Source organism: Dermacentor variabilis, unplaced genomic scaffold (genome assembly GCF_050947875.1).
Source record: "Dermacentor variabilis isolate Ectoservices unplaced genomic scaffold, ASM5094787v1 scaffold_33, whole genome shotgun sequence".
Classification (NCBI taxonomy): domain Eukaryota; kingdom Metazoa; phylum Arthropoda; class Arachnida; order Ixodida; family Ixodidae; genus Dermacentor; species Dermacentor variabilis.
In genome coordinates, this window is record NW_027460511.1 from 298,662 (window position 1) to 325,185 (window position 26,524).

Genomic DNA, 26,524 nt, shown 5'->3' on the forward strand with positions numbered 1-26,524 from the left:
ATGCAAAGAAAAACTGAACGACTCGTTCGACAAGCCATTGGCTCGTCAGCTAGCCATCAAAAAGGAACTTGGCTCTCGCGCGCAGCCCTCTGAGTCATACATTTCGTCTATGGCGGATATTTTAGCGTGTTACCGCAATGTTGACGGCAACCTGTCCGAAGCGGACAAGGCCTGGCACATACTCAAAGGTATCGCCGTACACACACTCAACCCCTTACTTTTCAGGAACTCTGCTACAGTGGATGCTATTGTGATCGAGTGTCGGTGATTCGCACAAGCGAACACCCGCCGCATTGCCCAGCATACAAGACTTGCAAGGCATGAAAGAGGAGAGTATGTAATAAGAGTCGATTTAATCAAAGATCGAGGAGACCTAATGCTAGTAAAATTGGCGGACCTCTACACGAAGTGTCTGTCCAATACAAATGTGCCAGAAAACTGGAAGAATGCAAAAATAATACAAATTGATAAAAAGGGGCACGTTATAGAAGTGAAAAATTACGGGCCCATTAGCTTACTCCAAGTATTATGTAAAATATTTACCAAAATATTCTCCAATAGAATAAGGGCAACACTAGACACTAGTCAACCAAGAGAACAGGCTGGTTTCAGGAAAGGATACTCTACAATAGATCACATCTATGTCATTAATCAGGTTATCGAGAAATCCACAGAGTACAATAAACCTCTCTATATGGCTTTCATAGATTACGTAAGATCATTTCATTCTGCAGAGACACCAGTACTCATAGGCATTGTGTAAACAATGGGTAGAGACTGTTTACGTAAAGACCCTGGAAATTATCTACAGAGATTTCACAGCCACCCTGATTCTACACAAGAAAAGTGGGAAGGTACCCATAAAAAAGAGGGTCAGGCAAGGAGACACAATTTCTCCAGTATTATTCACTGCATGCTTGGAAGAAGTATTGAAGCTGTTAAACTCGGAAGGTTTAGGAGTAAGGATTGATGACGAACACCTCAGCTACATTCGGTTCTGCCGATGACATATTTCTATTGAGCAACACTGCGAATGAGTTACAACAAATGATTAAAGACCTTAACAGGGAGAGTGTAAGAGTGTGGCTGAAGATTAGTATGCAGAAGATGAAGCTAATGATAAATAACACGGCAAGTGAACAACAGTTCAAGATCGCAAGTCAGCGCCTAGAATCTGTGAAAGAGTACGTTTACTTAGGTCAACTAATCGCAAATACCCTGACTATGATAAGGAAATTCACAGAATGAAATTGTGTTGGGTAATTCGATATGGCAGGGAGAGGCCATCGTCATGCAGTGGACATAATTAAGCTGCTGATGATGATGATGCCGCCCAGCAAGGCACCAAGCTCCCAAATACTTCCGCATCGTTATCATGCGAAGAACTGCCACCGACTTTACACTCGCCTCCTTTGGAAACATTGACACTTATCGTTGGTCATGAAATAGAAGTAATGTCCCCAGCCCCTCTTCTGCCCCATGTCTCGACTGCCAACGTGCCTGCGGTTCTCTTTATTCAAGGCGTGGTTCGACAAGATATTGTTAATTTGGGACTCTCCTCTGTCTGCACCATGCGTGTTTCACCAGTCACACCAGTCATAGCTCCAGTTCCACCAACCGTGCCCAGGGGCCAGCCCTTTTAGTCGCGATACCGCAATTATTACGCATTTATTCCATCTCCGATACTCTCCTGCTTTCTGATGATATGTATTTCACTTCCTGTAAGCCTGGAGCGCATGTTGAATGTATTCGTCTTCCAAGCGTTCAGGAAGCCATAAAAGCTTAATTTTAGCTTCCGCTGGCTCAGGATCAATTATTAAGCCTCATTTCCCTTTCACCGATGATTCGCCTACGGGAATAACTTTGATTTTGTCATTGCTATCTCCGTGACCGTCCGAACGTGAGACATCTGAGATGGACGAAGTTAACATATTTTCTTCAGGTCAATAACGTCACGAAAGGAGTCTGCGAAGTAGATCTGGATGGTAGGCCACTTAAATCAGCATACCGGTAGACGGTGTCCAGAACCAGCTTACCGGTAGGAAGACGAGGTAGCAGAATAAGCTAGCCATTCCTGCTGGCTGAAGGGTCAGCAGCACCTTGACCAGAAGCCGTTAAATCGATTTAAGCGGAAAACATGAAAAAAGGCAGTGTTCTGAACGCCGTCTTCTTTCTCCAGTGTCAGTTCTTGGCACTTCCCACGTCAGCACTTTCCAAGGTGTGGATAAATTTCCATGTCCAGATCAAGGGCCTGTTACAGTTTCCCAGCAACACGTTTCGCACAGACATTGTTGATGCGCTATCGCAAAGCAGCTAAAGGATACGCCTGCATAACAAATAAAGAGATTTTGTCCTTATTCAGTAGTATGCATGAAAGTGCCACGTCACCGATTTTCGTATGCCATTCGTATTTTAACTTCGAAAAGAGTCCTAAATAAACCGTTGACTTGGGACACTGTATAGGCTGGTACTGCCAATCATATTGAGGTTTCTTTTTCTTCGCGCAAGAGATATGCAACGTTTTGTTAGTTTGACGATGCATATCAATCGACGCGTCTGTGTAGTCCCGTGTGTTCGTCTGAGAAGCGTGGGCTAGTGCTCGCAGCCTTCGGCGACAGCGCATATCTATATGTGTATAATGCGTCACATCGGCGCTCATGACGTCTCGACCTGACACTTTAAGCACAAAAAATGCGGTTTATTTAAGAACATCGATGAGAAAGGTGAAATGAAGAGTGATTTATTCATGTTTTGCTTCTTGATTCCTGGGCCCAAGAGGGCCGTTAGCGGGTTGACGGAGTCGCCAGATACGCTAGGCCTAAGCTGCGTAAGAAGTTACCGATCTCGGCGCGTGTATCTGGCGAATTCCAATATGTGTGCATTTGTACATCAGAACCATTTACCTAAATTTTGCAGTACACTAGGGAAACGGAAGTGCACGAATCGCCTCAGCTCTGTTATCTGTGCGATAATATCAATCATCTGTAGGCTTCCAACTCGGGGTCCATCGCAACGCGTCTGAAAAATTGCAGGGTTTTGTGTCGACTCCACAACATTGCTACAACGTCGAAAACTCGCAGTTATCGAATACATACAAACTACAAAAAATGAGGACTCCTTTGTGTTCTCGTGGTTTCTTTCAACGTTGTAGCTATACGCCTAGTCAAAAGGGAAATGAAAAAAAAAATATGAAGTGATCTTCCCTGTCAAATATGCATGTACAGGAAACAAGGCCGCACACGCACCTTGATTCCAAGCTGCCACACGAAACACACTTTTGTGACCCCAAGATATAGCGTTCTTTAGAACACTAGACTAGTAATCAGCGATGAAATTTTTAAAGCATTTAGTATTCAGCAGTGCATGCACTCAGTCCGTACTGGAACCAATGCGGCACAAACTGCAACAGCAAAGTTTTAGGTGCCAGCTAGCCAGCTGCAGCGAGAGTCAACATCTCGTCCAGTATGACCCATCTCTTATCCAGCGTTCTCACGGGTGCCCCTGTGACTCCCACCCAGGGCCAGCGTCCCTAGCGCAATCCAGCATCAAAAATGCGCTGGTTCCCAATGAGAGACAGTGGAAGAATCACCTTGAGCAATAGGGACGAAAAACTTCACGTGCTCATTGCAGTTAGCAGAGGTGCATATTATATATATATATATATATATATATATATATATATATATATATATATATATATATGATCGTTTGCTTAAATGTATATAGTTGTGAGTCTGCGCTTGTTGGTAGACACTTCTGTCCTTCACTCTTGGCGCTACACATTTGCCATAGACAAACAAAACTGAATGCCAAAATGCGCTTTTTTTTCTTTTCAGTGACGCCCCGGAAACACCAAACTTGAAGTAAGGAAATTAAAAACTACCTGACTCTTCTTGCAGAGCTACACTATTTTACTTGAAATTCGAACGATGTGAATATCCCGCTGTGAAAAAGACATGTTTTATTCACAGATTTATCTTTATCTTGTTAGTGGTTATGTTATAATCTTTCGTGCATAAAACATAATATTCTACATCGAGTGGCCATGGCTTCGACGGGTCATGGATCGACCCTACCATTCACGTTTAGCGACCAGTGCATTAATATGGAAACCAGCAATCCGGTGGCACTAGGGATGAGTACAATATTTGGATTACGTTTAGAGCGGCTGGTAAAGAAAAAGAAGTACTATTCCTTAAGATATATAAATCAAATATTTATTTGCCTAAATCTTCTGGTTTCGTGTAGCTGACTGGTCGAAATTGCGCATCTATTTATGTGTTTTATTTCAGCGGATCTATTCAAGTGTTTAGATATTTCTTTATTTATTTATTTACTTATTTATTTATTTACATCTGACTGCAAGCCGGCCTTATGGCCACGAAGGCAGGAATGAGTCGGAAGAGTAATACAACGCAAAAAAGCACGAAATAAAGGAATATTACAAGAACTGCGATTAATAAAAGTCGGGCCCCTCAATAAGCCCCTTTTATTCTCGTTCATGAAATAAATGAACTCGCAATACTCACGAAACGTCAATACGGGTACAGAATATTGTGCATCACACTCGTAACCAAATATAGCGCACACAAGGAAAGCAAAATTAAGAGTTATCTTGAGCCAATGTGCATCTATCCTTCCAAAAACAAAGAAATGCAACTAGTTCAAAGAAGTGACACAAAAAATCATTACATTTGCTTTAGTGAAACGCGCATTCATCTAGGGAACTTGTAAAATGCAAAAAGAAAAGAAAGGGAAACATGAGGATGCAGAATCCGGTAACGCTCTCAGAAGAAGCAAAACTACGTCCGAGAAAACGTACAAGGATAAGATAAGACCTCAATCTAAGATAGCACCAAGTGACATGCGCCAAATTGGAGACGACACAGCCGCTACAGTAGCCTCTACTGGCATTTATCACGTGGGGTGCTTTTGAAGGCTATTCCTTTCTGAGATAAATATGGGAAAGCTAAAGAAGATTGGTAAGCGACGATTCTACTAAAAGGCGGAACAATCGCAAGCCTGTGTTTTCCGCTAGCTAACCTTGCATTGTTCAGCACCGTGTAGTTTCTAAAGTTTAGTTTTATTGTGGAATATATTGTATATAATTTCTTTTTCTGTGTAACCTATGGCAAACTCTAATGTTGGCAATCCGGAACGAGTGATACGTTCTATTAGCGGCACATGCCTTCCCTAGGAACGATAAATTAATCTGAGTCGGATAAACGTAAACAGGGTATATGTGCGCCGAATCGAACTCCCAGAAAATGCGGTGATGTAACTCTGCTATGCTAACGCAATGTACGCACCTCTGTTCTGCTTAAGAATACAATCAAGTGAGGGCGTTGTAAGGCTTCGTAAAACTTCTGCTTACTCTGCGCGTCTGGCGCTTCGGTTAGAAACAGCATTCGGAGTGTCACCAGCAACGACGATTGATTTAAAATAAAATGCATCCCGCGCATCTTATGGCTGACATTGAAGTAAAAAGAAGTAATGAGACGGCGTTGCAAGGCATCGTTGTACGCGGTGCAAACACTTCTACCAACGATACAGATTCAAATTTTATGAGTTTTTATAGGGTGCGCAATTGCTGAGAAGAATGGCAATATTAATAGCGTCGGATTGAAGAGGTATCCAAATAATATCATATGGCAGGAAAAGCAGAAAAAAGGAGGTATGGATATTGAACAAAATCTACGGTTAGACGTAATTGCGTAGTATGTATGCATTATGTTTGTGTTTGTATTGTTTACTACATAACGTGACATGACGAGGGGCGCTGAGAATCCTACCACTCATTCGGGCAGCAATTCAAACTTGGTTCTACGAGCCCATGTCGAACTTTCGTTGAACTGCATAGCATTGTCGCTATTTGTTTTTCCCCCCATTTCCCTAAATGTGTTCTAAATAATGTTATCTCCACCTTACCGATATAACTTGCGTGTATACAGAAAAAAATCATTGCGTTCGTAATTAATTGTACTAATACCAGACTTCGGTTCTATGCGTTCTTTGTTCGAGTTCTTCCGTTCAACAGTTTTGTTTATGTTTATTTATTGCATTATGGGTATACTTGAACATATTGCGATCCCCATCGTGGCGTCGACGCGGATGGGAAGAAGTTTCCTGAGGTCCGCATGTAGTTACAATACCACTGATTGAAGCTTTGAAAATGTATTGGATTTGAAGCTGCAGTAGAGCTACAGTAGAGCTGCATACAATTCAAGTGTGCTCTTGGAGATATTCACAGGTACTTTATATGGCACAGTAAAAAAATGAATCCTCCTTAAAATGGCATAAGTATGTCACTTTGCCCCGACATCACTTCCCTAACTATGTCAAGTGATTCGTTGAAAGCACTGGTTCGCATGGTCTGTCATCTTAGGAATGACCAGATCCCCCTATTTAGTAACCCGGAGAGCTCGGCTAGGACTAAACAGGCAAAGACCACCCAGGGAACATTAACGCTGCCCGTTAAGAGAATCTTGGAAAAACCTCTAAGTTAGATAGATTCTAAATTGATTCAACCTTGACGCCTATGGGCAATAAACTGCAGAGACAAAATCTGTGGAAGTGTCGCAGAAAGTTCCTTTTAGCGTAGAGAAGTTTATGGTAGTTACCTAGTTTAGCATAGAGAATTATTCTTTAATAGCGTCAATAATGGGCTATTGTTTCTCTGCTTGAATGTACCTACAAGAAACGGTAAATCAGTAAAAAATTGTCTTGTTTGATGCCATGTACGCATATGTCACTAATCTTTATTTTGACACTTTCCTTGTCTCATAAAGTTGATTTGTAGACAGCTGCCGCATATTTCTATGAAATTTTTGCGATGGCTCTCAGAATTGAAATACGACAGAACGGCTTCTTTTCTAGTTAAATTTTGATGCTGTGATAAGAAAAACAAATTATTAAAATGCCATTTTTTGCATCTTTCAGACTTCTAAAAGACATGATGATAAAAGAGTATGTAATGTCTTTATTTTTTACAATATTCTTTCCCGCTCCATGGAAAAGATGAACACTTGGAAAGCAATGCAACGTGCAGCTTACGTCGATAAAACTGATGTTTTCCTGAGTGAGGAGATGAAAACGTGATGTGCGAACCACAGAAATTATTGGGAAAGCCTCGCAGGAGTGTCAACGTTTGATGGAAGTCAACTAGATTTGGAATCACCTTTGAACCTTCTTATTTTACATTTATCACTTTTGTTCGCCTTCAGTCAGTGACATGGGAGTGTGAAGGAAAAACCAGCATGGGTTAGCGCTTCTCTCATGACATGCCTCTCTGTTATTTAATGAAATATAGGCGCTGCGAGGGTTATGCACAGCTGTTCAACGTGCTGACGGCGCAGCCACTGCGTATGACCATCTCTGACATCACTCTTTCCGGGACGAGAGTAGCAGGAGCATCGGACTTAAAGCTGCATGAGCTTCGCGATCCTTCCCACATTTTTAAACGGCATTAGGCCGGGCAAGCGCGCAGGAAAGACGCTAGAAACACATGTACCCGAGACGTAAAGTACAGGTAATTCGCTACGACAGAAATTGTCTTTAAATATGTGATATATATATAAAGGTAGACGTTATGATATTACAAATAAAGCAAAAAAAAACTTTACATTGTCAACAATGCAGTACAGAGGCGAAGAAGATTTTATAAATTTCTTGTCGACATAATCAGAAACTACACGGTGTATATGAGACTGCTTAGAATAAGGAATGTGAGCGGCATACGTGAATTTCTTGCGCATATTTTAAAATTAGAGATGCGGAATCGCACCTTGAAGGACCGACGTCTTTGTTGAGCCCGGTTCAAGCGCGTTATGCATTACGAGCCCCGACCACACTCATTTGTCGAGTTGATGGCTCTATTAACCGAAAGAAGCTGAGGGGACGCGCAGGCGACCGCGCGGAAGCTGTCACATGGCGGTCCAATGTCTTGGAAATTTTTGCCTGGGCGGTGGCTGATGACACCAGGCAAGGCATCACTGAAGCAACCAAGCCTTTGCATAAGAACTGCCCGTTTCATTCTCATGCAATCATGACTGTTTGTAATCTTGTAAGAATGTTCATTTTACCAATGAACAGGCTTGTTATCTCTGGCGGCGACGAAGAGCTACCACTTGATGTGAGCAGCAGCAGGCAGAACCAACTTGTGTTTATAAATACTGCTGCAGTCACCCAGAGTTTGTCTACCCACCACAATGACTAGCTTGGCATTGCTCTTTTTACCATGACGCCGAGAACAACATGGAAAGCGCAATGAGAAAGCGCGGAAAGCGCAGTTTCCGGTAGAGTCGTACACCTTTACCTGGCAAACCACGAGGAACGCCCGAGAGCAGCGAGAGTAGTACAGGAGCTCAGAGAAGAGAAGCGCGGAAATAGAGAATCAGCGCACCAGCGTGACTTTACTGCTTCATCAACTAAGCTGGATCCCTGTCTGGTGCCTTTTCGGATGACACCATGCAATCATGAAACAAGCTTCGTGTAATATCCCTCGTTCCCACACACAGTTCTGTGCAGTGTCTATTGAGCAGACCTGGTTAAATGAGAAGTGGTTTGGGTACATAAACCCAAATAAGCTTGGCTCCGTCATGGTAGACAGGACCGGGAAATGCAGTCACGATGATGACTGTTCGTCACAAGTTGAACCCCTTGCGTACATTAACGTAGAGGAAAGCAAGAAGCCAAAAGAGGGAAGGAAGCAACCTCCGGACTGGAGAAATACACTGAACTCTAGTTAACCGTAGAACCTTACCGCGCCTTGACCATTCAGCTGGAAACCACCATCGTAAACAGTGACACTGCTACACGTGCGCGAAATGATATTGGCCAGGTGACACGTGAGAGCGGTCACATGAGCTTGAGGCAATATACAAATTTTTCTATGACGGTGAAGCACCAGTATGGATCGAGCCAGTCGGTCTTTAGCTCGAACGTTATGAGGTTGCAAAAAACACATAAGGCTGATTGTGCTCGTGGTGGTTCCCCACGGTTGACGTACCTTTTGGCTCTTTCTCACGCCCCAGAAACATCCGGAGTAGACCAGGCTAAAATCAGCCGTCCTCCTAGAGCTAAAACTTTTCTTATCGGAATACCACAGATGGTTTTACTTCGGAGCTATGTACCTCTATCCTCAATGTATTTGTCATGTCCATGGGCCAAATTTTGGCCGATTCCAGAAGTAGTGCAATACTTGGCGTTCATACTGCGGAGGGGGCGCAGGGTTCAAACGTTCCGCCACTAATAATAATATTGCCGCAAGACAGAAGAAGTGTGTCGCATGAGGCCAGCATCGATGAAGAACAGGTATAAGTTGCACTCTAAGAAGAGTTTACACCCTTTGGAGTGCCCCTTCTGCCACACAACAACAATCGCCATCTGCCTTGATGCGTTTCCTTTCTTTAACTGTGCGAGCCCGGCACTTTCCAGTAACGAGCAGCATGCGCGTTACCAGCATGATAGCATTCCCGACAGAAAAGTAGCGGGCGCGGCGTTTTGAAGAAAGGAAACGCATCAAGGCAGATGACGATTATTGTTGTGCGGCAGAAGAGGCACGCCAAAGGGAGTAAACTGTTCTTAGAGTGTGCTCCTAGCTATCCCGCACAGTGGAGTACGGCGGATGATCGCTCAATAGTTTCGCGTGCTCTCGAGTCGGACATATTGCGCGACACATCTGGAGCTGTCGACTGTCTCCGACTGGCACAGCTGGAGCAGTCGGTCGTCACCGACTGGCCGGAGCACCTAGAACTATAGTCCTGAAGGCTAGTACCGTGCAACATCGCCATGCTCTCTACACGCTGACACGCCCAGTGTCGACACTTGCACCAATGTGCATAGCCGATCACCATCAGTGTGCGACCGCCGATCTCGCTCGCCGCAAGCCCGCCGTTTACCGTCACCTGCCAAACCTGGATGCTACGCACCGGGAAACGAACGACAGCAATGCCCAGAGGTGTCGCTGAATTCTTGACCCAATTTGGAGACCCTCGTCTGACTGCACCCACTCTAATTTCCTCGAAGTGGACAGTGTTACTGTTAGAGACCTTATTGACACCTGTGCAGAAATATCGGTGATGTGCGCTAGTCTTGTTGAGAAGGTTAAGACAGTCCCGACACCTACCGTGCAACGTGCAGTAAGTGTGGTCGATAGAAGCACACCCACCGTTGTTGGACCATGTTTTGCGCCGGTCACTGTATCTGGCCATGGGAAAACTGTTCAGTTTCTTGTGCCTGAACAGTGCCCTTACGCCGAGATCTTGGGCATTGATTTTTGTCCGCGTATTCAGCCTTCGTTATTGTGGCACCGCCTACTTTCAACTTGAACTCCGCTCTGCCCCCGAAACTGCTGCTGCTAGGACTATGCAACTGTATACCCTAGAGCTCATGTGATTGCCACCCCAATCCAGTACTGATGTCCTTTTCACGCCCTCTCGATCTTTCGCTGACATGGATTACGTTGCATCCCTTATTATTGCCGTTGAGTCTGCACACAATGTGGCCCTACAACTCGCGGTTGTAGAAATTGTCAACAACGAAGCCTGTCTGCCTTTGCTCAACTTCGACTTATCCGCCTATGTTCTACCTTTCGGATTTGCACTTGCAGCGTTGTCATCGCTAAATGATTGTCAGATCTCCACGCTTGCATCTGAAACCACTTCCCATCCTACGTGGGCAGCAAGATCCATCAGCTTACCCACCAGTGAATTCCACAAAATGATAGCCGTGGACATTTCACCTGCACAATCTGACTAACTTTGCCTTGTGTGAGCATCGTATCGGGATGTTTTTCACTTCGACAACCACCCGCTTGGCCAGAGAACGGTTGTGACGTATGAAATCGACACCGGCTACTCAAACCCTATTCACCGTTGTTCGTATTGCGTTTCGACTGCGCAACGAGCGCTTACCGCCATGTTGGCTGCTGTGACTCCTGTGCAGCTCCCGTTGCAATTATCTGTGAATTTACGTTGTTTGTGCAACAATGTAATAATTCAATCTAAGAAGTAACAATATATGCAATAAATAAATCAATATTGTCATATATTTTTTGTGTTTGTGCGTTAAGAATAAGAAAGAGGAGTGCCAGCCAAACTTGGAGGCACCCTGCTAGTTGGCGAAGATGAAGCAGGCTGCATTTCCTCCGCTCCTAGTAATAATAATAAATAATAACGCGGAGTGATATAAGTAAAAAAATAAAGATAATCATTTTCAAGTCAATGGATGCACTAGAAGCGCTTGGCAACAGCACCTGGACTCACAAGCAGGAGGCATTCTTATATACACAATGGACAAAATGTATGTACAACCATGCACCTTTCTCTTGCAAAAGGACAATTCCACATACAATGGGGATTTTTCTGCCATACAAAAGAAATACCCCCCCCCCCATAATGTGCTATTTACTATGAATATATCTACAGGCACGCCCAAGTCTGATATCAGGAATTTCATGCTCACGCACTTTGCATGATATAGCCGTGATGGCACTACACCTGTGATCATCATGGAAAATTTCATTGTGTACATTTAAAAACAGACAAGAAATGACACATCTCGTTCGTGCTTGAAGATTTTTGTTTGGAGTGCCACTAAAAAGCAAGACGATCTACTAAACAAAGACGTTCTTGTATGCATTTAAATTTTGCCAACATTTTGTCTAAGGTAGTAACCATACCAATCAATGTATCGCACAGTAATCCTAAAGCTTTCGTAACCACCTTTACTAACTGATGAAAATAAGTAAATGTACCCTTGTCCAACATGATGTGATGTGCTAGTTGTGCACTTCAAGCACCGTCACAGAGTGGAATGGCTCCTGAATTTCTTGTTAACCAGGAAATGAAAACTAAAAATTGATAAGGCATTTGCCATGCACCTGCACAGCTATGTTAAATAATATATAGAAGCACGTTAATTATCATCTTTGCATCATCTTCTGAAACTGCCAGAAACATATTCCGAAAAGCACCTCAACTCGAAGCTTTTTCTCCACTTTACCCAACGAAGCATAGCACCAACCCCGACCGAAAAAGACACTACGCTTCTCGAGCATATCTGGGAAATGTGAATAAAGTGTAGCGACCATTCCTATGGAGGGGCGGTACAGCCATCAAGGTTCTCTAGTTTAGGTGCATTGTTGAGTGGAGGAGCGTTCTAAATACGGGCCTAGTCACGGAACAACTGAAGGCATGCCTATGGGAAGAACCTGCCAAGTCCCTGAAGCTTTGCAAAGGCGAGAAGTCATTTCATACCATATAATGATATCGTGTTTTTGGCACGAAAACCCCCACGCAACTGTAGGATACGTGGCCTGGTTTCGCGGCGTGAGCCGGCGATCGCCCCCACTATGCATTGTTTCGGATGCACTTCACTGCTGAATGCCCTCCCCCCCCCCCCCCCCCCCCCCCGAGCACAAAGACAAAACGGAGACAGATCAAAAGTTACAGCCATCAGATTTCCTGATTGCACGCGGCCCCGTAAAAAGCGTAATGTTTGCGCGCTCAAAGTTACAAAGCTAGTGGTCAGCGTGGGTAACGTTAGCTCTTTGATTGCCATGATTGCCAATACAGAAGTGGGTGTCATGGTTCTTTGCCAGAATGTGGCGCTCGCTGAGCAAGCTACGCCTTAGGGTACGGTAGAGCTAGCTTCAGCGCTTGACAGCAGCGAAGGCAAACCTGACTGTTCTGTTTTTTTTTCTGCGTGCGGTGCAGAACACGCGATGCTGATAGTCTGCGCTTTGACAAATATATTCGCACACACAGTCTGCCTGATTTAGGCGGATTCCTAGCGGGAGCTGTAATAAACGCGTCAGTTAAAGGGATCCGTATCACAGCAGTCTACAGAGTCACTGCTTAATGGAGACAAGAGGAAAGACAACACACGTAGCTTAGCCAGTGTAAGTACGTACTAGCTACCCGGTGCTCGTGAAAGCGGTAAATGGAATAAGAGGAGAAGAAGGACGAAAAAACGCAATCACAATGTTTAAGCAATAACGCGATGCTGCGCGCCACAACTTTCAAATTTCGTCGCACAATTCACAAGGCCTTAAGAAGCTGAGCAGAGCCTTTATTGCCTTTTGTAAAGAAACCAGTCCGGACCAGTGTGCTAGAGCTCTTTCCTCTGTCCCAAATCACATATAGTCATCGACAGCAGTCTTTTACCGCTGAGATAAAATGTGATACCAAAAACGATTTGGAGCCTCAAGATTTGGTATCGCAGAAAGTCTATGAAGGTCGTTGGCGCCACGATACTTACGGCAGCCGACCATTGTATGCGACTGGTGATTTTCCCCAAAAGAAGCAAACAAATGCAATGTTAGCGCGTGGCAGCTGTGATTAATGCAGCCGCATTATTTTCGTACATAGAATACAGGCAACGCATGTAGGACTCACACTGTACAGTAGCCGCTCGGTTTGAAAGACCACAACCTCAAGCTTGTGAGCAATGTCATGCGATTCTGTACTGCAGTGGAATGAGCTTATGTTTTTTTTTTGTCCAAAACATCGAGAAATTGCAATTTGAGCCTGCAGTGTCATATTTTTTCCTTTTTTTGTTGTTTACGAATCACCTAGAGCCTTTTATCACTTCTGTCATAAACGCTGCACTTTTCTGCAATTGTTTGTTTTTTATTGCTTGTAAATACGCTTAATTTTCTGTCATTCTTTATGCAACGTGTACAGCTGTTCTCACAGTGCCCGTTAGCTGAGCCTACAGTGTATTTTCGCACATCGCTTACTGCTATAATGTTTTTTATTATTGTTTGAATTATGATGCTTTATTTGACTAGGGGATATTGATGTTTACTTTTATGACATTTTCACTGTTGTGTTTATGAGTGCTTTCCATGTGTTGTTACTCTATACAGCTGTGTAATGACTCCTCATATTTTCGATTTATTAAACGGGTTGATAATGCTAACGCCACTCTCTTGTTTCAAGCTTCGGCATTTGCAGATATTGTAAAGATAAATTAAAAAAATAAAATATTATATACATAATTAAAACTAAAAATAAGAATTTGCACCATCCAATCATAGACTTCGTGGTTTGTAAATCCGCACGCAATGCGTTGCTATGAACGAATCGTAGTCTCCACAGTGCCTAATGAAATGCAGGCAGCTTTTGTTTATAATTAAAATGCCTTGAATTTTGTTCCAGAGAAGGCAGGGTTGACTTCCAAACTGGTGACGTGAATGGTGTGATGACTGTCCAGCTGAAGACTATAGTAGAACGTAATATATCAGAATTTTTAATAATTGTCTTGGTTTATGAAAGCAAATAAAGATACATTTCAACATGCACGCGGTTTTGTATTACAAGCAGTGTAGTTCTAGAGATTTCAATGTTATGCGCTTTTTCTAAATTTTTTAATTCGCGCTTTCTTGGTCAGTGAAAGGAATGGCATTATTTTTATTGTTCTCTTGACCAACGCAATATATATATGAAGCGTCCTTTAGCAGGTTTTATAATGAAGTAACCGCAAAATTCCTATTCCTTAAGGTCTACGTAATAATACTATCTCTCAATAGAGCTATATTTATGTCAGAATGTATTCGCTGAATAGCATTTTCATGAGCGTAACAACCTCCACCAATTATAACAGGATGTAAATTGCCAATGCTGCACTTAAGCAGTAGCAGTGACAACAGTGTATGAAAAGAACAAAACCTGCTTGGATATCTTGAAGAACAGGATGCTTCACCCCTGCCCCCTTTCCTTGTTGTGCGTAGGTGAAAGCATCAATCGTGAGGATTCTGCTGTTTTGAGGTTCCACCAAATGATTGTTGGAATGATATGAGATCATGGTTCAAAAATGTACTGTGCTGACGCGAAAAAGCTACCTTCATGACAGTACCGGAACTCTTCACTCCGGAGCAAAAATTTGCGCTAAGAGAATGTTGCATTGAAAGGTAAACTTGAAATTGCAGCTATGAATGTTTGCGGAGGGCTGTAGCCAGTGATGACGCTTAAATGTACGAGTACGGATTTGAGTTGAAGTCGCAGCGCAAGGAGGGTAAAAGTAAATAGAGCAAATGTCAGATATTTTGCGGGAGTACAAAGCAACAATACAAGTTAGGTTGGCCGTGCTTTAGAATCGTGCACCACGAAATCATACCTGAAAGTCCAACATTTAATCAGGCTTTCCACATTGAGGCCTAGAAGCGTCTGAAAGATTTCCTGCGCCACGTGGGACCACATTTATTGAATTAGGGCTGCTGTATTCTACGCCATTAAAATGACCCTACGCACTGTATTTTATTGTGTGTGAGTTTTTCGCACGCAATTTCATGACTGTTACGACTGTAGCTTGATTTTCTCACAAAAATGTTTTAATTTCTTTCCCAACGGAAAACTGGTACTCCCGTGTCGTCACATTGGTCATGCGCTTAAATTGAAAAGGAAACGCACTACAACAGAAGCGTCCAGGAAATATAATTTCCAAGGATTTTTCCAGGAATGCTAGATGAGATGGGATCAGTAGGATGTGTCTAATACAGAATATATTTCAGGTGACCACAGTGGCATCAGAAATTTTGTGATCATTTTCTATGTCTACTGCGCGGAATTGGTGATCTACATAAAAATTACATATTTCCTCCGGCAAAATTTGCGCCGATGTACCTGAAGTCACTATATTGCAGTGTTATACAACTGTTAGTTTGGACAAAATAGCGTGAATTTTAGCAAAGGCATGCAACTTCAGAAATTGTGATAGTTGATTATGCTTATGTCTTCTCGTGGTTAGAATTTGCAATGAGAGTGTTCGCGGCTATTTATGCAAGTTTCTAGGACCACGTGCTCATTCTAAAATATACTCTTCATCAGGAGCTCACAGCAACAAATGACACGTGAGGACTGAATCCAAGAATATTTAGATGTTCTTGCGCATTTGGCGAGAGACTCCATTGGGCCAATATAATTAATTCGTGAAAAGGACGATGAGCGGATCATAATAATAAGAGAGATTAGCTACAATAAATTGATACAAACTTGGCCAGCTGAGAATAGTTATATGAGAAGACGCGCTATATTGTTATTGTCATGCTGCTTTTTTGAACGTTGAATATATTTGATACAAAGCGCAGTAAACAACATTCCCATAGGGCAGCAAGAAGCGGTTGTGAGAAAGTCACCGAAAACTTGGATCTCCCTGTGCTGAAGTGAGACAGGCATTGAAATCTTCATAAAAACAGGGTGTTCTGTATAATAAGCATTCTATTTTGGTGAAAGCTCAATTACGCGGCATGTGCCACTCAGGAGGCAATAGCTCAAAGGAGATCAATCTTTTGTGCATATCCTTCGCACATGGCATCGAAACGTGTGCAGAATATTTCTCGTCGGAGAATTAGAGAACCTTATGCGTTTACCATACTGTGAGGGGTGCGTTGTTTTAGAATACGCGCAGGTTAGATCACACAAGACGCCTACAGCTTACAAGAAACCTGTCGCATTACTACGCAGTGAAGTTTCATTTGTACCGAAACTGTACAATTTTACAGATGATGTTATTCTATAGAAAATGAATGTGCTTGTCGACTCTAACAACTATGTTATTGAATTTTTTTACTAGTTGCGCCGACAGAAAATGCACCACGGGAGTTCCCTCACGATTACGCTGTCATCCAGGTTGCTTCGGATTGTCTACTTGTTTCATATGGCCAAACAAGTCAAGGTGAAATGTTTTCTGTATCGCATAAACGAAGATCGTAGTGAGTACTTGATAGACCGGAAATCACCAAGAATATATACTATCTATTGCAACGAGTGCCATCTTAATGTGTATTTGATGGCGTGACCCATATTTCTCTATTTCCATTACGCTAATGTCTTTTCCGCATGGACGATGGTTTTGCTCTTGGCTGGAACTTGCGTTGCATTAAGGAGGGATGTAGAAGGAGTGGTTGCGATTCTGAGATATTCATTAAGCGAGGCAACAAGTTCCACTCCCTCCAGTCATTCCTTCGGTGCGTTAGTGGAGCATGGAGGTTTGTACCCGCAAGGCAGATGGCTTCTAACCAAAATGTGGGCTCGCATAGACTGCCTTTAGCCCAACGGCAACAACCACAGGGAAGAGCGGGCCTGACGGAGCAACGTAACTACGCAGAGCACATGATTGTTTCATAAACTGGAACTCGCATTCCAATGGTTGTTACTGTGTGTTGGGATGAGGATCTCTTGACACTGATGCATCGTGCTCGACAGCGCTGAGTAAAGAGCTGATGACAAGCCAGGCAGTTTCTCAAATCTTTCGGTACTGCAGACAACGTTAGGTGTAGAAATGTTTTCGTGGTTGTTGAAAGCTCCTGAAGTTTTTAATGAACACAGTATTTGCATAGCGACGATTATATGCACATAAGGAAAGCAAGAAAATCCCAATAAAGCAAGGCGTCAGGCAGGGAGATATGATCTCTGCAATGCTATTCACAGCGTGTTAGCAGGAAGTATTCAGAGACCTGAATTGGGAAGAATTGGAGATAAAAGTTAACGGAGAATACCTTAGTAACTTGCAATTTGCTGATGATATTGCCTTGCTGAGTAACTCATAGGACCAATTGCAATGTATGCTCACTGACCTGGAGAGGCAAAGGAGAATTGTTGGTCTAAACATTAATCTGCAGAAAATAAAGTAATGTTCAACAGTCTCGGAAGAGAACATCAGTTTACGATAGGTAGCAAGGCACTGGAAGTGGTAAAGGAATACATCTACTTAGGACAGGTAGTGACCGCAGATCCGGATCATAAGATTGAAATAATTAGATTATGAACAGCAGGTTGCCATTATCCCTCAAGAGAAAAGTGTATAACAGCTGTGTGATATCAGTAATTACGTATGGGGCAGCAACCTGGAGGCTTTCGAAAAAGGTTCTACTTAAATGGAGGGCGACGCAACGAGCTATGGAAAGAAAAATGATAGGTGTAACGTTAAGGGGTAAGAAAAGAGCACATTGGATCAGGGAACAAACGCGACTTAAAGACACCTTAGTTGAAATCAAGAAAAAGAAATGGGCACGGGCAGGACATGTAATGAAGAGAGAAAATAACCGATGGTCATAAAGGGTTACGGACTGAATTTCAAGGGAAGGGAAGCGTAGCAGGGGATGGCAGAAAGTTAGGTGGGCGAATGAAAGTAATAAATTTGCATGGACAACATGGTCACAATTAGTACATGACCGGGATAGTTGGAGAAGTATGGGGGAGGCCTTTGCCCTGCAGTGGGCGTAACCAGGCTGATGGTGATGCTTAATATTATGATGATGATGACGATGATGATGATTACTTTTATTATTAGATGTACTTGGTACTCGCTCAAGAATGTTTGCAAAGATGACGGTCTCTGTAAGAAACTCCGCCGCTACTTTGTGAAGACTGCGTACGAGACCACTGTACGCCTGGGGTGGAACTCACCAAGCTCTTTTTTTTTCAAGCGCCGATCTCCATTGACATGTAATCATTTCTGATATTATTTCGAGCATCACAACTGGCTGATTTTTTTTCTTATTTCTAATGCAAAAGCTTCTTGTGAATAAGGGCATTTTCCTTTCGTTTCATGAATAAGTACGGCGCTTTGCTTTCTGTCTAACATTTTAGAATGGTACACCTTCGACAAGCTAGCAATGCCCTCGGTCAGAGTCAGCCACTTCCTGGTCCCTGTATCTCCGTATCTCCAGGTCCCTGTATATCCGTAGTAGCCCCCTGTATTGTGATAATGCCTGTCGAAACTCTGATATCAAACACTTGTTGGCGTCAGCAAAATCCTTCACACATTTCACAGGGTTTCGGCGACTTTTATGAAACGCGAACACGAAGCACTCTTAGCGGCCAAGCCCTCTAAAAATGCTATTAGGATACAGCTGAAGTGTTCTGAGAGTCAATCAGCAAAATCACACTACGTGAGAGTGAATAATATTTGCAAAATATATCAACTGCGTCTGCAGGCACAATTCCCACAAATTGACAAGGAGGTCGCAAAAAACGAAAGAATGTTGTGGTAGAAAAAAAATCTGTGTAAATTTTTGCTAATGACCCGGCCTTGTAAAGAATGGCTGCTTATAGAGCCAAACAAAAATTGGTTTTTTTATGCACTTGTATAGGTACAGCAAGATCCATTGACCCGTTAGAAAGACTAATATAACGTACGTTCTAAGAATGCTTCAAATGTGCAAGTCCCTGGGTAGTATTGTGATATATGTTATCCATACTTCGAAAGAAATCGTGCTAAGAACATATAATGTATACATTGTTACAGTGTTCAGACAAAAATAAAAAGAAAAAGCTCAAAATCCTCAAAACGCAGACATTGCCTACATTCCATAAAATGTTCAGTGTATATGTTTATGTTGAAAGCGATTAAGCATGTTTCTTGTCAAATATAAACGGCGCGGTTTCACACGAATGCCATATATCATGCATCATATTCCACTTATCTCTGGTACCACGGTAGTTCAGAAAGATGCTTTCTGAATATGTATTGCTGTGGCCTCGAGAACCTGATGAAACCGGCAAGGTATTATCCACCTCCTCTAATGTGGAATGACCTGCTCTGTCATCCAAAGTCGTCGAATCAGCGCGTCCATCATTCAGTGCCGTTCCAGCGGACAATAAGGACAAGCCGGAAGGCCAGCAGGTGAACGTTCTTCTGAACCAACATTCTGAATGTTGGTTCTTCTGAACCAACATTCCACTTTCAGGCCTCAATGAGCCAACAGCCAGGGTTGTTGTTCAGTTTTTGGGCGCAATTGAGCCGCTCTTGGGGGCACAGCAGTAATTCATTATGGCGCTACCAAACAACACCTCCTCTGTGTCGATGCACATGCGTCGCAGTGTAGTGATGCAGTGGAATGCCCGAGGCCTGCGTGGTCGCCTAAGTGACTTCCGACAGCGAGTCCAGAAATACCGCTTCCCCGTGATTGTCATATGTGAGCCCAACATGCCTTCTGCTTTCCGCATTTCTGGATATGTATTGCTGTGGTCTCGAGAAGCTGATGAAGCCAGCAAGGTATTAGTCTGCATACGCCGAGATATTCCACACTACCGCCATATCCTCCAGCTCCATAACACGAACCACTACATCTGCTTGACGTTAACGCTTAAAGGACGGGTCCTCTCGATACTCGGCGGCTACATTCCACCCAGAGATCACATTGATTTCTCGTACCTACCCTCAGCAATCCAGAGTTGCACAGCTCCTCATATTGTGGGCGACTTCAATGCTCATCACCCCCAATGGGGAAGTTGGGTTTGCTCTTATCATCATTACCCAATGGGAATGGGTTTGCTCTTAGCTGCCGAAAAATTTGCTGTGGTTGCATGCACGCGCAAATTCGTCTGCCGCTACCCGATCTGCATTAACGGTGTCGCAATACCTTATGTCTCCCACCACAGATTCTTGGGCATTATCATCGACCGCGGTTTGTCATGGTCGAGGCATGTTAATACGTTGAACCAAAAACTTGCTTGCCATGTTGAAAAGCAGCAAAAACTTGCCATGTTCTTCGCTTCGCAGCAGGCATGAAATGGGGCCCCACGGAAGGCTCATTACTAAGACTTTATCAGTCTCTTTTCGTAGGCTCCATTCGATACAGCCTTCCGATACTCTCAAACTTGAGCGTTTCCTGCTTACGGACATTAGAGAGCGTTTAAGCACAGGCACTCAATGTATGCCTCGGGTTGCCACGGCGTGCCTCCAACAAAGACACAATTGAGGAAGCCTGCGTATGCCCGTTATCAATATACCTGTCCCACGAACCACTTCGTGTATATTTACGCTTACTGACACCACACCATTGCCATCCATTGACGTCGGTTCTACATGAGCGGCCGGACAGCAGTTTCACAAGTGCACTCCGCTGCCATCTATCCCACATAGCATTAGGCTATGCCCTTTCATATCACCCCGTCAAACCACCGTGGGTGGTGGTTCAACCTTCCGTATGTCGCCGCCATACTAAAGAAATCATTGGTTCTCGTCAGTGGACTACAACAACTTGCTCTCGCTTACATCTGGTCAGAACACCAGACATATGTTCATGTTTACACAGACGGCTCCGCGTCACCAAAGGCATCAACAGCAGCTGTGGTGATACCAGCCCAACAGATGACTTCAGGTTTCATACTAGACCCTAATTCTACATCTACCGCTGCAGAGCTTGTGGCTGTTCGGGAAGCGATTCGCCACATCTGCGGGGAAAGACCTCAAGAGTGGTGCATTTTCACGGACTCATAACTCGCGCTGCAAATTTTGCGATGCTTCCTGCGCCACACCGCATATCAGGTTCTGACACTGCAGATCACCGAGCTACTTTCATGCGCTCAAGAAAAACACCACCGCGTAGTGTTCCAATGGCTCCCGGGCACTGTGGGCTCAACGGTAATGAGATGGCCGATGTTGCAACAAGGCGCGCCCTCAGCAATGGCCTGCGAACTGTAGTGCCATTCTCCAGATCTGGACATCAGATGCCTCCTGTCGGAATTAATGAGGAGTGCGACGAGAAGATACTGGGCCCAGCCGGACGCTCTTCACGTCCGCCTTAAAAGGCTGGATCCTGATATGAAATTTCCTCTTCTGCGTGGAATTCCTCGCCCTCATACATGCCTGATACACAGACTGCGATTAGGCGTCGCCTTCACGCGCAAATATTTGCACATTATTGGACGGACAGACTCCCCGGGCTGTTCAGTATGTGGCGCTGTAGAGACTATAGAAGATGTGCTCATGGTGTGCCCTGAGTATGCATGCGAAAGACTTACAATGGCAGATACTTTGAGACATTTGCACAATGAACCACTGTAGGAGGACCTCTTGCTAGGCGCATAGCCACAGAGTTGTCAGACGACAGAGACAATGCGTGCTCGTTCACGTTTAATAGGTGACACGGACCTGGACTCACGCCTGTGATACCAGTTGTATAATCTGTCCTTCACCTCGTTCCTGGCATTATCATCTCCCATTGTGACCCTTTTTCTTCCCCTCTTCCCCTTTCCTTACGTAGAGTAGCAGGCCAGATGCTCCATTACCCGGCCGACATCTCTACATTTTCCAGGCATTAAAATACTTCTTCTTCTTCTGCTAGCCGAACAATATGCCTGCCATAACTTTACAGGCACTGAAAATAAGATAAATAACAGTTCAGTATTCGTTTATTGTCTTGGTCGGTGTTAAAAAAATCAAATGATGGGGTTTTACGTGCCAAAACCACTTTCTGATTATGAGGCACGCCGTATTGGAGGACTCCGGAAATTTCGCCTACCTGGGGTTCTTTAACGTTCACTTAAATCTACGCACACTGGTGTTTTTGCATTTCGCCCCCATCGGAATGAGGCCGCCGTGGCCGGAATGCGATTCTACTACCTCGTGCACAGCAACCCAACACCATAGCCACTGAGCAACCACGGCGGGTCTTAGTCGGTGTTAGAAGTTATTCAGAAATATAAACTGAAAAAATAAGTAGAAAGAAACAACTGTTGCCTATCCGGGATGGATTTCAGTATCTGCCTCCAGTAGCACTCAAGTAATTACACAAAGATGCAACATAATAAGTGTGATTGGCGCCTTTCCCACAAATGCTCATTTACCGAAGTGCCCGTCATCTTTGCGATCACTGAGTACACATCGCTAAACTCCATTAGAGAAAAAAATCAGAGGAGAAACGTCTCATTTAGGAAGTACGTTATAAATCGGACAGCAAGACGGTAGCTTTGAAATGAGGTGTGGCACTAGAAAATGGCCATTTTGCACAATGCTTATAGTAAAAGCACGTTACGACGCAGTGCTACCCGAAATTGTTATACTATATCTGCTTCTTCTTTTTACAATTTATTGTATTTACCATGAACTGGTAATTGCTCATTTATGGAGTCTTAGCACAATATTCAGAAATGCATCTGAAATTGAAGACCACGCTTAACTTGATTTAACTGGCGCTTGTCGGGAAGAAGCCGAAGGAAATGCAGTGAGCTCCTTGGACACATTCATAGCATGCGCCATTTATATGTAGTCAAGTATGAGTTTAAGAAGCCCTGAAACACTTGGTATTGAACAAGAAAAAGGCCTATGAAGTGAAAATGGGCTATTTCATAAATATTTCGGCGCAAGAAGTAGATCAATGCGTTAAGCAGAAGCGGAGTTATTGGCAATCAAACAAGGCCTGCGCTGTGTTTCCGTTCCTACTTCACTGCCTTGCACTGCGGAGGCTACGGCGCTGTGGGGCCTGCCCACAACGCTCCTAAAAGTCACTGTGGAGCACAGTTGAAACGTCATTTTGTATATTAACATAGACTCCACGAATTCCGCCTTTGGTGCCTACGACGCGCTAAACATAAGCCAAACGCTGTTGGCCTCAGCGAGCCGCATTGCGCTCTGTCTAGTTGTGGCGGCACCTCGCGATGGCCACGGTATCTACGCTACGTAGCCGACCGAAGCTTGATGCCAACTATCGGGTAAGGGAATGGAGAAATAGTGCGTCCGATGGCGAAATAGTGCGTCTAGAATCGAGTGAGGACTGGGCCTTAGGTTCAAAAAAGAGCGTTTGCGAGACAAAGGTGACTTCACTATCGGCTTCGCTTCGCTTCGCTTCGCTTCGCTTACAAGCTCATCGCACTGCGTACGACATCAAGACTTGGCTGAGACTTTCACAGCAACGTATGCTACCCGCGGACTATGTTAGTTCACCAAGCACGAGGGGTGGTTCATGGCTCCTTTCAAGTTAAGGTGCATTTCAGAATACGGGAGTTAGGCTCTATGTCACAACAATGAAGCTGTTTCGGTGTAATATTTTCGATGTATAACAGAGTAATCACTGCCAAATTGCACCGTGCAACGACTTGAATAGTTTGCCACCAGCAGCGGCTTTTGTTATGTTAAGAATGTTCGTGTAGTGACGTATGGGAAACAAAAATGGTTTCCCTTAATATGGCTGCGTGCACTGTGTGATTTTTTCCTCATTTATCTTTGACACTGCCATAGGGCAAAACGTGTTTGAAACAAACAGCTATTTAAGGGTATTTTCATTTTACTATTCATATTAGCTTTTATTAAAATAAATTACGAGGTATTGTTACTTTGCTTGGCTGCATGGATTTATTTTTCGATATTTCCCGGATTTTTTCGGTAATGCAAGGAGTTTAAATAAAGTCAGAATGTAGAAGACCGCACATTTGGGATTAAATCCGCGTTCTAAATTGGTTTTCGTCTAGGTAACCAATAATAACTTCTCAGCAGTTCATTTAGTCGGCCTATTTCGATGCCTGAGTGACCATGGGAGTTTGTTATCATTTTGAGTATTGTTTTCTGCTGCTTTCAGGACGGCAAAAGTGTCTGCTTTGGGGATTATCCAGAACCGAAGTTAGCAAATCTACTAAGTGCTATAAGGCCCTGGACTCCTTTTGCCCGGCAGATATGTACGATATGACGGAACGTGATGACCCGTGCCTGCAATACGACAAAGACGAAAGCAAACTTGACGAGGCAGCGCAGGAGGATCAAAAACCAAATTAGCATCTTGTCCAACAAATTGTTGAAAATACAACAAAACATTGTCAATGTGCCCGCAGCCTTCCTATAGCACAATCGCAATAATACTCTTCCTGCTACGGATATGATTGGGTTCGTCCTGGCATACATTACTGCTGCTATTTGAACCAACAGCTTGCACAAAAAATGCTGAACAAGCAGGGCTCTGTTTAATTGTAGACGAAACTGGCTGGGAACATAACATGATCTTGGCTAGTAGCGCGAAGTGAACACGGACACAGAAAGGAACAGACAGGACGAGCGCTATCTCTCAACTAAATATTTATTAAAACGAAGCAAGTGTCTGCTAATCAAAAGATTCGGAGACACTTGCGTTAGCCATGCATCGTTTTCTCAGTTAGATCGCGAAGTTCAGTACCTTCGCAATACGTGTACTAATTTGAAGTAATGTTTTCTTTTTGTTTCCATCTTTGACTTCCATACCTCCGGATATGTTTAACTGCTGTGTTTTTACCTTGTCATGTTCTTATGGTGCGGTTTTTGCAATCGCCTATATATATATATATATATATATATATATATATATATATATATATATATATATATATATATATATATATATATATATATATATATATATGTATATATAAATATATATGTGTGTGTGTGTGTGTGTGTGTGTGTGTGTGTGTGTGTGTGTTCTTCGTTTTAATAAACATTTAGTTGAGAGATAGCGCTCGTCCTGACTGTTCTTTTCTGTGTCCGGGTTCACTTCGCGCTACTAGCCAAGATCACGTTACCGTACCAACTCGCCCAACTGTCTATACGTTTGCTGGGAACATAAGTCGCGTAAGGGGAGCCGAATGACTGAAAGCGCCATACAAAAGCAGGAAAGAAGTGAAGGTTCCACCTACTAGGCTTAGGTAACTGGTTATTCTTATAAGAATGACCTAATAAAAATATATAAAAACCCAAAAAAGCAGAATCATACTTGACAGCTTTGCAAGTTCCAGTGGCAGATATAGTAAAGTTGTAATACCATTTCAATAGCACGCAACACAAGTAATACTAGATAAAGTTATCTCACTGCTTGCATTCCCGAAAGGAAATACTCCATCATTGATAAAAGCTTGACATTGTTGTGAGTTGTGTACTGCAAAGCTTTCATCGGTGGTTTTCGATGGTCGAACTTTAAGTAACGCAAGAGTTCAATGCCCTACATGCTTGCGCAGCTTTCGCAGCTATCGTCGCTGGGGAAAAAATAAGTATATATATGTACATTGCGCTTAGATACACGCAGAGTTGGGGCGTTGGTTCACCTTCCAAAATGCCGCCGCACTCTGAAGGCTGATGCGCTTACCATCACGCAACACTGACAGATAAGCAGCTTTAGGATATTTCAGGTGAGAGATAAAGGTTACGTTACTGTCTAAGATAATATCAAAATACCGATGTTTGGAGCCCGCATATAGTCGTTCTTCGTGGAGCCCTGTCACGAGGTCCGGTAGTACACATCTCCTGTTCGAGGGGAGGACATCGTATTGTTTGAGTGCAAACGCTTTCTATGCCGGCAGTACGGCCTGTCTCTCTTATTACAGTCATTCTCCTGCGCGCAAACTGCGCTACTTTTTTCTGTAAAAATCTTTCGCCCACTCCCTCCTAATTTGCAATTGGACACAGTGCGCAGCTACATAGCGTGGTACAAGAACCTTGGGTAATCCAGTTGCTGGCCGTTCTTGCAGTAAACTCCTCTCTTTATTTCTCACATGCTGAGGAAGAAATGGGGGATGTAACACGCTTTTTCCACTGAAATATCTAAGCCATTGAAACAGCATCTGCATGAAGCCAACGTTCACTTAAGCAAAAGCAAGTTTTCGAGGACTTTAACTTTTTCCTTCATTGCAACCCTTCAATCCTGCATACTGCTTCTTTGGGTCTTTGCTTTCCAATAGTTATTTTCTTATTTGTATGTTGCTATTATTTTTGCTCCTTGCGAAAATCAAGTGCTTGCTCTTGCAAAAGCTATTCCTGCTAGTTGCATACCCTTTGG

The 26,524-nt window shown here is 43.5% G+C and overlaps 1 protein-coding gene across 8 annotated transcripts in view; it reads left to right on the forward strand.

Moving 5' to 3' along the window:
* Positions 1–26,524, forward strand: part of LOC142569016 (uncharacterized) — a 179,492-nt gene that overhangs the window by 114,437 nt on the left and 38,531 nt on the right. For 7 of the 8 annotated variants that reach the window (XM_075678535.1, XM_075678539.1, XM_075678538.1 and 4 more), the window contains 5 exons: positions 3,837–3,863; positions 6,940–6,966; positions 14,163–14,236; positions 16,576–16,677; positions 24,305–24,545. In XM_075678535.1, coding sequence (XP_075534650.1) covers positions 3,837–3,863; positions 6,940–6,966; positions 14,163–14,236; positions 16,576–16,677; positions 24,305–24,498 — 424 coding nt within the window. In that variant the 3' untranslated portion in view covers positions 24,499–24,545. Of the gene's footprint in view, positions 1–3,836; positions 3,864–6,939; positions 6,967–14,162; positions 14,237–16,575; positions 16,678–24,304; positions 24,546–26,524 lie in introns of those variants that run through there. The other variant, XM_075678541.1, reaches the window with a different exon arrangement.